The 14,247-nt window shown below is 35.3% G+C and overlaps 1 protein-coding gene across 2 annotated transcripts in view; it reads left to right on the top strand.

The window, feature by feature from the left end:
• Window positions 1-14,247, top strand: part of LOC128231171 (transformation/transcription domain-associated protein-like) — a 67,734-nt gene that overhangs the window by 49,766 nt on the left and 3,721 nt on the right. For both annotated transcript variants that reach the window (XM_052943663.1, XM_052943655.1), the window contains exons 67-86: window positions 335-430; window positions 841-959; window positions 1,334-1,451; window positions 1,750-1,862; window positions 2,320-2,431; window positions 2,779-2,990; window positions 3,475-3,663; window positions 3,969-4,117; window positions 4,774-4,917; window positions 6,252-6,632; window positions 7,258-7,465; window positions 7,826-7,915; window positions 8,423-8,516; window positions 9,230-9,337; window positions 9,552-9,659; window positions 9,985-10,101; window positions 10,633-10,848; window positions 11,019-11,160; window positions 12,024-12,220; window positions 12,623-12,728. In XM_052943663.1, the coding sequence (XP_052799623.1) occupies window positions 335-430; window positions 841-959; window positions 1,334-1,451; window positions 1,750-1,862; window positions 2,320-2,431; window positions 2,779-2,990; window positions 3,475-3,663; window positions 3,969-4,117; window positions 4,774-4,917; window positions 6,252-6,632; window positions 7,258-7,465; window positions 7,826-7,915; window positions 8,423-8,516; window positions 9,230-9,337; window positions 9,552-9,659; window positions 9,985-10,101; window positions 10,633-10,848; window positions 11,019-11,160; window positions 12,024-12,220; window positions 12,623-12,728 (3,019 nt within the window). The remainder of the gene's footprint in view (window positions 1-334; window positions 431-840; window positions 960-1,333; window positions 1,452-1,749; window positions 1,863-2,319; window positions 2,432-2,778; window positions 2,991-3,474; window positions 3,664-3,968; window positions 4,118-4,773; window positions 4,918-6,251; window positions 6,633-7,257; window positions 7,466-7,825; window positions 7,916-8,422; window positions 8,517-9,229; window positions 9,338-9,551; window positions 9,660-9,984; window positions 10,102-10,632; window positions 10,849-11,018; window positions 11,161-12,023; window positions 12,221-12,622; window positions 12,729-14,247) is intronic.

Below are 14,247 nucleotides of genomic sequence, written 5' to 3'. Positions count from 1 at the left end.
TTATTTATCTGCCAATAAGCAGCACAAGGTCAAAGGGTACTGGTGTTATAAAACAAGGTGTTTTAGTAAATTATGCTAGTTTGGTGTTTAAATTGAGTTTAACTTTTGTTTTAAAAAATCTTTGAAGTTATTTCACAAATGTTTCTGTACATACAGCTAAGAAGATTAACAAATAACAAAGATAAAACTAATCTGCATTTCAAGATTTCTTAATGAATGTACACAATTACCTTCTTTACCTTCTTGCAAACCTTTTTTAGTGTAAAATTAAAAAAACCTGAGGCTGAAATAAATACCCTGCAGCATGACATATTTTCTGTGTGTATATTTGTAGATTGAGCGTCTGGTTGAGTTGTCGAGTAACCTCGCGATCAAGGAATGGCGACGTCTGCCTCACATTGTCACCCATATACATGTGCCCCTGCTGCAGGTTAGATATAACTAATTATTTGATTTCATAGTTGAGTATAACCTTGCTATCAAGGAGTATTGGTGTCTTTCTCATATTGTCCACCATATACATTTGCCACTGCTGCAGGTTAAATTCAACTAATTGTTTGAATTCATAGTTGAGTGTAACCTTGTTATCAAGGAGTATTGGTGTCTTCATTAATTGTCCACCATATATATTGCCCCTCCCACAGATTAAATATAGCTTATTTAATATGTTTGAAGTTGAGTGTAAATATTTGGTTCAGTGCTAATAAAAAAAGCTTCAAACTTCATAGTAACACTTCTAGATAAATATGTTGAACTTTCAAATTCTTTTTCTTAACTCCAATACAAAACTAATCAAAACAATGATGTTTCATAAATTACATGGATTTCTGTACTCAAAAGGCTGCTCAACAAATAATGGAGCTTCAAGAAGCTGCCCAGATCAACCAGGGTCTCCAGCCGGCCAACATCACCCGCTCCACCAGTCTACATGACATGAAGGCCATCGTCAAAACCTGGAGGTGAATATTTGCTGGGGTTTCGACTATTGATACTCAATCTTAATCTTCATATAGACCTTTGCTGTATGAACTTAGCAACTTGCCAATTGACCTCCATTTTCCACCGTAAAGCAAAGACCTTTAGTTCAAATTTGCCCTGCCCTGTTCATGGGGGAGGCTCAACCCCAAACCCCCTAACCCTTGCACCGGCTCTGGAGCTGCCGATCACCTATATGTTTCACTTAATTCTAACTTTGGCTATTGTTAATCCATGAAATAGCCTGCCAATGATATCTGATGACTACCCCCTCTGGATTGACATTTTCTTCGTGGAGTGGACTACACTAACAGTTTATTGTCAATTTTGGTATAATTCTTTATTAATTGATTCATAGGAATCGCCTGCCGATGATATCAGACGACCTCTCCCACTGGAGTGACATTTTCACCTGGCGTCAACACCACTACCAGTTCATTGTGAACCACTATGACACACATGCTGCACAAGATCAGGTAAAACCTCTTCCCAATCAAATCAGTTTACATGACAATAATTGCAGTTTATTTTTCCTGTGTTTCCCTGGGGATGGTATCACAGGGCCAGTCTAAATTTGCCTGTCAGGAATCAGCAACGGTCTTAATACCCTTTATGCCCTACTTTATCCCAAGGTGCATAAACGCAGGACAGTATTTAGTGTCTAAGAAATAGACAATGGTTCATTATATCACATGCATTCATAGCTAGTATGTCGTATTTTAATTTAAATGATAACTTGAAAAATGAATATTAATATTAGTTTCTTTTTTCCAGCAAAACAACCACTCCATGCTGGGTGTTCATGCTTCAGCCCAGGCTATCATTCACTTTGGCAAGATTGCCCGCAAACACAACCTGTCTGGTGTGTGTTTAGACTCCCTGAGCAGGTATGTTAAGGCAATGAGCATTTTCTAGCTTTCAAAATTGATTCTGTTACAGATCGTCTTCTGGAAGGCATGTTAAAATGGAGGTCTTTTTTGTCATTGCTAGACATTGGTGTACATAAAAAGAACAAGGGTAGCTCTAACCAGAGTGACACTCCCAGTGCACTATGCCCCACAACCTAACAAGACTAATACTCTCTTGGGTTGACAGCCATGGATAGCCTGGTGGCATCGTAAATAAATGTACGTCCCCCACAGAATATAGTTGATGATGTTGGTTCATTTATTTAGATCATAATTGTGTCTTCATCTGGTTGGCAGGATTGCAGATAAAGACATAATTTGTCATCAAACACAGGTTGTAACTAAATATTCTGTATCAGTACTTAACAAAGATCAATGTTACCTTCAAATGGGTTGGTGCCATGTGTCTAATACTTCCTTCGGTTTATTTTTTCAGGATTCACACCATTCCAAGTGTTCCGATCGTAGACTGTTTCCAGAAGATCCGGCAGCAGGTGAAATGTTACCTACAGATGGCCGGAGCGATGGGAAAACCTGAACTGAACGAGGTTTGTTATGTTATTAATACAGAAAAGAAACAAGGTTGGTTTTTCAATGCAGATGTGAGGCGTTAATGTTGGTGTACATTGTATTACATTAATCTCTGTAGTCAAGCCCCAAAGATTAATTTAATATACAAGTAGGCCTTTTATAATCCATTATTAATTTAAGCCGTTACTTTCAAGACTAAAGGGTATTATGTTATAGCATTTGTTTCTCATGTGTTTGGTTTGAAAAGCAATAGTTTCTCCTATAACTGTAATGTTGTTTCACATTCAGAACAAAACATTCAAAGTTACAAAGGTTTAGTTTTTCTGCACAACTGTTTACCTTAAAATGTTTTTTTGGTCCATAGGGACTTGAAGTTATAGAGTCCACAAATCTGAAATACTTCACCAAGGAGATGACGGCAGAGTTCTATGCCTTGAAGGGCATGTTTCTGGCCCAGACAGGACGCTCCGACGACGCAAACAAGTCCTTCTCCGCAGCTGTTCAGATGCATGACACTCTGGTGAAGGCCTGGGCACTGTGGGGGGATTATTTGGAGTCTGTGTTTACTAAAGACAGGTGAGTTGTATGGAAGACTGAGGATCAAAATAATTTGTGCTTATTTAGTGTCTGTTCATATACAGGATCTACTTGATAAGGCTTTGGCTCTGCATGTATGTATTTGGAGGGAGTATTTAGCCTTCTGGGGCCCGTTTCAATAAGGGATTTGAGTAATAACTTCAATTAACTTAAATCTATATAAAGTTCACAAATGGCAATACATTGATTTTTTTTATTTCCTTAATGTTTTGTACATTTTTAATACTGGCTAATGTTCAATTAACTCAAATAAGAAGCGCAACAATGAAACTAAGATAGTTTTGATTTATGGCTAAAATATACTAAAATCTTTATGGAAAGGCCCCCTGAAGGCAAGTTGCCATCAAAATGATATCAAATCCGACAAATACCTGGCCAAGAACTTTAAGCTGTGACAATTGATATTCATACATTCCAAGAATAACTTTTGCTTGTCTTAAGAATTGTCCTTGTTTTTTTGCAGACAAATCAACATCGGTGTATCGGCCATCACCTGTTTCTTGCATGCGTGTCGCCATCAGAATGAAAGCAAATCTCGGAAGTACCTAGCCAAAGTCCTGTGGCTGTTGACATATGACGATGACAAGTCCACCCTAGCAGAGGCTGTAGATAAATACTGTGTCGGGGTGCCTCCAGTACAGTGGTTGCCATGGTAACTGAATACATTATTTGAATTTGTAAATATAAATGGATATTTCTTGGTAGTTTTTATTTGATAATCACAAATTTATGTTATGATATGTTTTAATCTGCTGAAAAGGGTTTAGATCGGTTGATAGCATTCTTCTACATATGTCCTATATTGTTCACAATTAAAAAGATGCTGAATTGGATTTAGACCACCCTCAATTATTTCATTCATTAAAGAAAACAATATATTTAAGTTCAGGTGCATTTTTACAGAATTATCAGATGACTAAGAGAGAAATATGTTCCCATGTCAACCATGTGTTTTAGGATTCCTCAACTGCTGACTTGCCTGGTTCGTAACGAGGGTCGCCTGATTATGAATCTACTGAGCCAAGTAGGACGGATGTACCCACAGGCCGTGTACTTCCCTATACGTACATTGTACCTTACACTGAAGATCGAGCAGAGGGAAAGATGTAAGTACTACTTTTTAAAAATAAACTTGTCAATCAGATAAACAATGCATGATCACAATGCTATTTTGCACAGAAGAATCAATAAATTTGTACAGCCACTTTGAACAGTCAGCCTCAGCACATCAGAGGTTTTTTTTGTCAGTGCGCACTTCTGGTAAGCTTAATATGAAGCTACGATTGGTAAGATGTTTTAAATAAGATGAATGAAATGGCGAAGCCTTTTGTTATTAAATAAATATAAAGCACTTGTGAGTGGTTTTTATCAATGTTTTCTAATTGTATGTAAAATGATGCTGATGTTCTGAAATTAATTCATGTATTCCTGAACAGTATGTGTAGATGTGCCTTTCAAATCATAAAAAGTGTATATTACAAAAAAGGAAAGAAATTCAATACTGTTTTGACGATGGTTATAACATTGGTTAATTATTTGGTGTGGTAAAAGTTAGCCAAAATGTTCATCGATTAGTCATTATTTATCCAAACATTTAAAATAACCAATCAAATTGTTTAAATATCCAAACTACCGGGTGTCAAAAGTAAACGTGTGTACAACTTATCCAAGTGTAATACAGTTGGTTGGATGTCTATAACTTTAGCCATCTTTATAGTGTATATACAAATTCTCATACATATTTCTACATTGTGTGTTTCAGACAAGACTGGCGAGGCGACAGCTACCTTGAGCAGGAGTAATTCCCAGGTTGCTACGACAACGGGATCTCTCAATCAGCTGATGTCGCCAACCACCCCTGGGGTAGCAATGCCGGCAACACCAGAACCAACTCTTACTTCATCTGGTATGTATTAGGATGCCATTGGTCTAATGTAAACTCATGTAACACAATTAAACTATGGATAATGATTATCATAGTATTTATGCTATTGATTTATGCTATTGATTATCATAGTATTTATGCTATTGATTATCATAGTATTTATGCTATTGATTATCATTGTATTTATGCTATTGATTATCATAGTACTTATGCTATTGATTATCATAGTATTTATGCTATTGATTATCATAGTATTTATGCTATTGATTATCATAGTATTTATGCTATTGATTATCATAGTATTTATGCTATTGATTATCATAGTACTTATGCTATTGATTATCATAGTATTTATGCTATTGATTATCATAGTACTTATGCTATTGATTATCATAGTATTTATGCTATTGATTATCATTGTATTTATGCTATTGATTATCATAGTACTTATGCTATTGATTATCATAGTATTTATGCTATTTATTATCATTGTATTTATGCTATTGATTATCATAGTATTTATAATTATGCTATTGATTATCATAGTATTTATGCTGTTGATTATCATTGTATTTATGCTATTGATTATCATAGTACTTATGCTATTGATTATCATAGTATTTATGCTATTGATTATCATAGTATTTATGCTATTGATTATCATAGTATTTATGCTATTGATTATCATAGTATTTATGCTATTGATTATCATAGTACTTATGCTATTGATTATCATAGTATTTATGCTATTGATTATCATAGTACTTATGCTATTGATTATCATAGTATTTATGCTATTGATTATCATTGTATTTATGCTATTGATTATCATAGTACTTATGCTATTGATTATCATAGTATTTATGCTATTTATTATCATTGTATTTATGCTATTGATTATCATAGTATTTATAATTATGCTATTGATTATCATAGTATTTATGCTGTTGATAATCATAGTATTTATGCTATAAGGTGATAGTAAAAAGATTACAATCATGCTCCTTAAGTTACACGATTTCAAAGATGTATAATTATCATTAAAAGTAATGTGGTCATAACATTATTTCTCCCATCTCAGATAAATAGATCCAAAATTTTGGCCATGATGGAAATCCCTATATTGCCCAAGGGCAAAGATAACAAAAATACCAGTATGGAACTACTTTTTTATTGTCATCACACAATTACCTCCCTTGTTAAAGACTGTCATCTCATGGTCACTCGTGTAAGAAAGGTTCATACCAACTCTCGCGCGCAAGGTGTTCTGCGGAAACTCAGTAACAGCCATGTTAGATCCTTATAATCTTCCTGAATGTGAATTGTACTCAATATTCAAATTTGATTATTTTTAGATCTAACAGCTGCCACCACACCATCAACACCAACATCTCTGACACCAACATTATCATCATCAGCTGCAACAGCACCAACAACTCCCAGCAGCACCACAACACCAGGCAGCAACAGCACCGCAGGGGCCACTTCAGGAAGCCGTTCCGGAACGTCTAGCACCCAGGGTGATGCGGGTCCTATTCGGGCCCCTGCCCCGATGTGGAGATGTAGTCGAATAATGCACATGCAGCGGGAGCTACATCCGACAATACTCTCCTCGTTGGAGGGAATTGTAGACCAGATGGTGTGGTTCAGGGAGAACTGGTACGAGGAGGTCCTCCGACAACTGAGACAGGGCCTTGCCAAGTGTTACGCTGTGGCGTTTGAGAATAGGGCTTCAGGTACGCAAATTATCAGAAACTGTATAAGTGCGGCCAAAATTGGATTTAAAACTTGCTAATGTTGTTTTGAAGTTCAGAAATTAAGCTTAAATTAATAAATAGGGAAATCAGAAGTTATATACAATTTGGTTAGTTTCTACAAGGTAATGTTCTTTTTTATTTTTTTAATAATAGCAGATGTACAAAAAATGGGGAAGTTTGGCTATTTATGGAAAGTTCTTCATTCAAGTCCCTCTAGCTTGTTTTAGAAAATTGCATGTTAAGGCTTTTACCTTAAGAGTTCTGGAAGGGCACTGCAGCCTCTCTTTTTGGTAACACCCTGAATGCCCTAATGGAGTACAGCATGCCATCATAAAATTAAATGCTTAACACTGTCAAATATTTTTTTGTTCTTATTATAAGATTATAAATACATGCCAAGTTTACATATTTGCCAGTTGAAACCTAATATTACTTCAATTAAATAAAATTCCTAACATTTTCTGTAAAACTCAAGTTCTTCACAGCCCAATACAATGTGTCTTTTTTGCACCCTGTCACTTTTCTTCAGCACCCTGTTCTTTTTAAAACCTGGCTAAAACCCTATTATTGATCATAATGAAACTTTAAAACTCTTTCTTTACAGTTGCAGATGCCACTATCACACCTCACACCCTGAACTTTGTCAAGAAGCTGGTCAGCACTTTCGGGGTGGGAATTGAGAACGTATCAAATGTTGTGACGACCTTCTCTAGCGCTGCTTCCGAGTCACTTGCTAGACGGGCCCAGGCAACAGCACAAGATCCTATCTTCCAGAAGATGAAGAGCCAGTTTACGACCGACTTTGATTTCTCGTAAGTTGCAGTGGACATCTTTTAAATAGATTGGATATATGGAAACTTAAAAAAGTGCAATTTAAAATAAATTAAATTGTTGGCGTGTTTTTTTTACTTACATACTAGTTTTCAATTATGAAAATTGATAAATTCCTATTAAAACGTAAGATTTTGGACAGGGTTTGACTGATTAAGTATCTTGAATACAACTCTTATTTGTATAGACATTTACATAGGATATCTTGATAACATTTCTAGTTTCTATAGACATTGACATATGGTTCCCTGATATCAACTCTAATTTTGTATAGACATTTGCATACACAAACAATCATGTATCATGATTGCGCTAGTAATTTAAATGATTTCATTATTCAGTGTCCCAGGCTCAATGAAGTTACATAACTTGATCAACAAACTGAAGAAGTGGATCAAAATACTGGAAGCCAAAACTAAACTGCTTCCAAAGTAAGTATACACACTTTGTATACATAGTTAGAAAGTTTGTAGTTTGGACTATAGCTTTTAAGGTAAAAGCATAAAAATATTTTATTTTGACATCTCTTATAGAAATGAGAAACCTAATTCATTGAATCTATTTTTAGGAAAAGTCTTAAAAACTATCTAGTTGTAGACGTAGACGGGGCTGTTTATTTATGTCACTCAGGTTAGGGTTAGGTAGTGGCTCAAAGCTGCCTCCTAATTTGAATATTTATATTTATAGGGGTGCCAGTTTCGCCTTCTACTTCTTATATAGACATTAGACACCACCCTTTCTTGATTCCTAGGCCTCCACTTGCCCTATTTTTCGAAATGCTTTAGTGTAACAGGTTTAACTATCATATCTCATTTGGTCCAATTACTTGCTTTAAATCAAGCCCACAACCTTTTGGATGAGATGTGGACACCTAGACCATGCTTACCATTTCTCACGTCCAAAGTTAAGTTATCATTATACACTGGACTCATTTTCAGATCATTCTTGATTGAAGAAAAGTGTCGGTTCCTGAGCAATTTCTCCCTCAACACAGCTGAGGTAGAACTTCCAGGGGAATTCCTGCTACCCAAGGTATGAATTCTAAGAACAGTTTTTTTCCAAGACTAACCTTACAATTAATAGATGGCAGAACTTGGCAGAACTTCCAGGGGAGTGCCTGCTTCCGCAGTATGAAGCAGTTCTTAAAACAGATGTCTTGCAGGAATTAACTTATAATCAAAAGATGAATGTATCTATCAAATAGCATCAAAGTTTAAGTCTCTGAGCTATTTCAGTCGGTGTAGCATGATAAATGACAAGAGTTGAGATTATAAAAAAAAAAAAACTTTTCAATGTGATAGCAAGAGTTTCATTTGAATTGGATACTGACTATTTGAGGGGTTGAACTAGAAAGCTACAGCAGGGTATTACACCCGTTACATCCTTCTGTCCATATATTGAACCCTTCTGATTTCATAGTATTGAGTGCTTATTAAAATTCAATAAAAAAAAGACTTTTTAGTATATATATATATATATATATATATATATATATATATATATATATATATATATATAAAATATAAAATATATGTATTTTAAGCACATACAAGCTTCACATTATTGGCAGTTGTAACCTAAAACTGCTTCAATCAAATACTATCAATCCAGAATTTTGTGTCAAATTTATAATGTTTAAATCTGTCACAGCCCAAAACAGTGTGCCCTTTTCTCTCTTAGAACCCTGTCCTTTATATGAAGCACCCTGCCCTTTTAAAGCATGGCTTAATTTTGTGTACTTACAGCACAGCCACTACTATGTGCGTATTGCCCGGTTCATGCCGCGTGTTGAGATTGTCCAGAAACACAACACCGCGGCACGAAGGCTCTACATTCGAGGACATAATGGCAAGGTATGGTAACATTGTACTCATAGTACCATTAAATTGGTCAGAGTGCAAACACATTCAGGACAAAACTTGGGAAATGTTTTTGCTTTTAGCTAAACAGCAGTGTAGGAATGCTTCTATTCACTGACATAAACGATGCTTGTAGCGTATTACAAGAGCTACTAGCTTAAGCATCTGTGGTAATGTGTTACTGAATGCATTTTCTGTACTGTTCCAGATCTACCCGTACCTGGTTGTGAATGACGCGTGTCTGACCGAGTCTCGTAGGGAAGAGAGAGTTCTACAGTTGCTACGAATGCTCAATCACTTCCTCACAAAACAAAAGGTATAAAGAAATGATTAATCAGGGATTTACCTGACGCAGAAGACTACGGCCTCCATACTAACTTTGCATCCCAGGGACCCTCAAAATGAATTGTAACACAGATTTAACCATTATATTATGGACTCCATAAAGTTACGAGATACCCCAAATTTCTCAACTGTTAGGGTCCCAGGACACCATGTTGCAAATTCATAGGAAAACCCCTGATGGATGTAGATACTGTAATGAGAAATAAAAACTTTGTCAGCTGTTATATTGGGAATAAGTATGGATAGTTTCCAATCATTTCCCTTTACTATTACTTATATGTTGTCGTTTGTTGTAGGAGACAAGTCGACGTATGCTGTATTTCACCGTGCCTCGTGTGGTTGCTGTGTCACCGCAGATGAGACTTGTTGAAGATAACCCTGCCTCTATCTCACTTTTGGATGTTTACAAACAGGTAGATTTTACATTCAGGTAGAGTAGAAAGATTATTTTTATTTGCGTTAATGGACTCAAGAACTTTGCATATATTCCTCTTATATTAAAATGTTATACATGTGTGGCTACCATATCACAAGGCACATTCAGGGGCATTTGTCACATTTCTGTGACAGATATTTTAAAAAATGTAAATATCAAGATTGAGCCATTGAAGTTATTATCATTTTCACTGTCTAGCAAATAATTTTCAGTGTAGATCCATATCAGACGTGGTTTTGGATATTCACATGAACCTATTGACCTTTATAATTGACAAGCTGCTAAACCACCTTCATATAAATATATTTATTACTGTTAAACCAGTGAACTTACCAGTCACCTTATAATCCTGCATGTGAATTTGGATTCAATATATTCTTTTGTGAAGTAGGTTATTAAGGGCAGTTTTACCCGATTTAGAGTCATAACAATTTTCTTGACAATTACAATACACATGCTTAAAGCTTGTTATTAAAGACACTATTTGAAAACAAAACAAATATTTCAGCGATGCAGCAAGCGAGGGATAGAGCATGACTCCCCGATCGCCCGTTACTATGAGCGACTGCTAACCGTCCAATCACGCGGCTCCCAGGCGAGTCACCAAGTTTTGAGGGACATTCTCAAAGAGGTCCAGAACAATATGGTGCCCAGGGGGCTACTAAAGGAGTGGGCTTTGCATACATTCCTGGATGCAACGGATTACTGGATCTTCAGAAAGACTGTAAGGGACGCTTTTACCTCTAATACAGATATTAGATTTATAAATAAAAGTAGTTTGTAGGTACATCGGCATATAATATCTAGGTATCTTTACAAACTTTAAAACCGCAATGATGTTACAAGCAGATTCATTGAAGAATATATGCTGACTTTCCCTGATGTATTTCACAGTTCACCATCCAGCTAGCGTTGATGGGATTTGCGGAGTTTGTTCTTCACCTGAGTAGAATGAACCCGGATATGATGTACCTTCACCAGGACTGCGGATATCTCAACATTGCATACTTCAAGTTCGACATTGATGATGCTACTGGTGAGTCTTTTGAGCGAATGTCTTGATCTTTCTGAAATTAGTTGATATATCTTTGGTAAGGGCAAAAAAAGTTCTTTGTTTTTCCTAACATCTCAGAAATAACAGGGTAGATAAGCATGTATATTTTATCATTGTGGTGCAGTTGATTTTGTCATTAAAGACAAATGATAATTTCGGTTTACTAATCATCACTGGCAGTAGCAGTTAGGAGTGGTGACCTATATATTAAGTGGTTTTGTTTTTCCCTTTCTGGGGTCGAGATAAGGCTTCCCCTTCTTAAAAGTACATTTTTTTTTTTTCCCTAACCAGGTGAAAAAATACCCTTTAAGATTCTTAACAATAAGGAAATGTAGCAATATAGTGTATTTCACAAATATGTGATTAGGTTTGTTGAATACAATGTTTGAAAACAAGTTGAACATTATATGAATCATGTTAGTATTATTCCCATTTATGTCAAAACAATGCTATTTTTCTCCCTATCAAAAGGCCCCACCATCATTCCCTTAAAGTGGAAAAATAAACGCTGATAATTATACAATTTTTTTTTACAAAAGATGACTGATATTCCCAGCAGCATGTACGGTACCAATGTTGTCATTTCAAAACACTTACTTGAAAGTTCTCTCCTATAACAGGGATGCCAACTTTCCTTTTTTCAGTTGACTCCCTCTTTTTTGGCCTCAGAACTTAAAGAATTAAAATTCTTGCCTTTTATCTGATCTTAACTTAATTTTTTTTGTGTATAGTGTGATTGGGACACTCCTATTTCATACTGTTTTCCTCTTTTTTTACAAATTTGCGTTAATATCCCTGACCTATCCAAATTAGTCATTTCTGATCCAAAACACTTTCATATCTAGGAGAACTGGATGCCAACAGGCCTGTTCCATTCCGATTGACGCCAAACATCGCAGAGTTCCTGACGTCCACTGGAGTGACTGGTCCACTGACCGCAGCCATGATCTCTACTGCCCGATGCTTTGTCCAGCCTCAATATAAACTGCCTAGTTTCCTGAGGGCTATTCTTAGAGATGAATACATTACCTGGCATAAAAAGGTAGGTTTTGTTCTAGATTATTATACATGTACATTTTTATAAATAGTGAATTGAACCTTAATGCTATTGTTGGAAGGTGTTTCATATTTGTACATCCTCAAATGGTTCAAATCTACTCATTAGCAATTATGAATATTTATTGTGTAGGATTAGAGTTCACTTGGGTTTTTGTAGCGACTAGTCTTATATGATTTCCAAATTTGGAATTTGTCCAATTATATCTCTGCATTGCAAAGCATTATGAAATAAACTAAAAGTATATTGATGAAGGGTAGATACCAAAATATGATGTTGCCATCTGTAAAATGAGTTACTGCCATTTACTAACAGACCTCACAAATGCATTATTTGTACAAATGTTTAACTAACTTGGATAATCAAATTATGTTGTTTTTTCCACAGAAGCAAGAAGAGGTATCCCCGGGCACGGAGCCATCAGAGATGGAAGGGGATCAGCTGATCACCATGGTGAACAAGGCCGTTACCGCCATCACAAACAGGCTACATAGTGAGTACTTCTATGGAATAAAACTTAAATATATAAATCAATTAAGTTTATATTAGTTTATCCTCACTCAGTTGTAAAAACAGCTAAAAGTAAGTAAATAAATTGTTTATTACCTTGCCATGTGTTATATACATCAGTAAATGGATTAAGAAAGACAAAAGGAGAACACTCGGCCCCATCGGCCTATATGTCACCATTGCAAAGTTAGCTATAAAGACAATTATGGTCACAATCATGATATGTAATACAGTTGATATGTGAATATGACATTGTCATACAATAAGCATATCAGATACAACATGATAAATAAATGTATTTTTTTAATTTTAAAGATGTCAATAATAGCAAACACAAAAGAATTTTGCAGTTTTCATTTAGCACTCATTTAGAAGGTATTTTCGTTGCTATATGCTGATAGGGATATAAGCTGAGTCTGCCTCCATGGGACAAACATTGGGTGTTATTCTATGTGCGTCTTTAAGTCCATACTATGATCATACAACATTGATGTCATTCTCTGTATATGTCTATTATTTATACTTTAAATTGTAGAAGAGAAAGAACTATCTTTGAGATCTCGTCACTTGGTCTTAATTTCTCTCATTTCCGGCTAGAATAAAATCTTGTTATAATGATGACAAGCAAGTGTATCCGAGTGCCTAAGAAAAGACGTCTTGAAGCTAAGGACTGTTTCTTAGAAGATCATTTTAATTATCTTTATGCAAACATAATTGCTAATATCATATACCGCTCCAGAACTGACGTCATTTATAGTATTGGCTCTCGATTTCCGACCTATGGCAAATCTACGATAATAAACAAAATGATCCCAAATCAATTTGATATAAATATTCTTTACAATTGAGCAATGGAATAATTTACTAGTCATATGATCACCCTGGCTTTTGACTTTTTTTTAATTTTAAATGTCAGTTCGGTAATTATTACTGGCTGTCTTAACCATTTTTAAGCATCATACCAGTTGAAATATGTTTTAACTCTGAAGTCACAACCTTTAGGTTTATGCTTTTGTGTCTTATTTCTCATCATAAGATAATCTTAAATTCTTTTTTGGCCTTACTTTTTACATTCACTCGTATCCGATTTTTTTTCTGGTAAAGGAAATGACTAGAATGTGGTTTCCCAAGTGTAATACACAAGTCACCTGCAGGATGATATTCATTACACTTGGTCCATAAATAATAATGATTAAATTAAATATAACCACAAGGATTTCAATTTTAAGATTTCTTTGTTCATGTAGGTCTGACAAACATTTTGTGCATGTTACTGTTTCATTAGGGAGAAAAATTATAAGGTCAGATAATTAGACTGTGAATGCACTACGGTAATTATTGTGTCAGTAATTAATTTTGTGGTTAAGTGAAAAATTGGCTTTATGTGTGGTCATGAATTAAGCTTCTGGCATTTTGGTTAATGAAGGTTAATTCGTCTTAAACATTTAAGATTGTTATCAATTCTCCATTTTCCCTGAGCGATACTCGTGTTGATTAAATGA

The sequence above is a fragment of the Mya arenaria genome, chromosome 1, assembly GCF_026914265.1.
Source record: "Mya arenaria isolate MELC-2E11 chromosome 1, ASM2691426v1".
NCBI lineage: Eukaryota > Metazoa > Mollusca > Bivalvia > Myida > Myidae > Mya > Mya arenaria.
The sequence above is the reverse complement of the archived record's forward strand: the minus strand, read 5'-3'. Positions and strand labels throughout refer to the sequence as shown.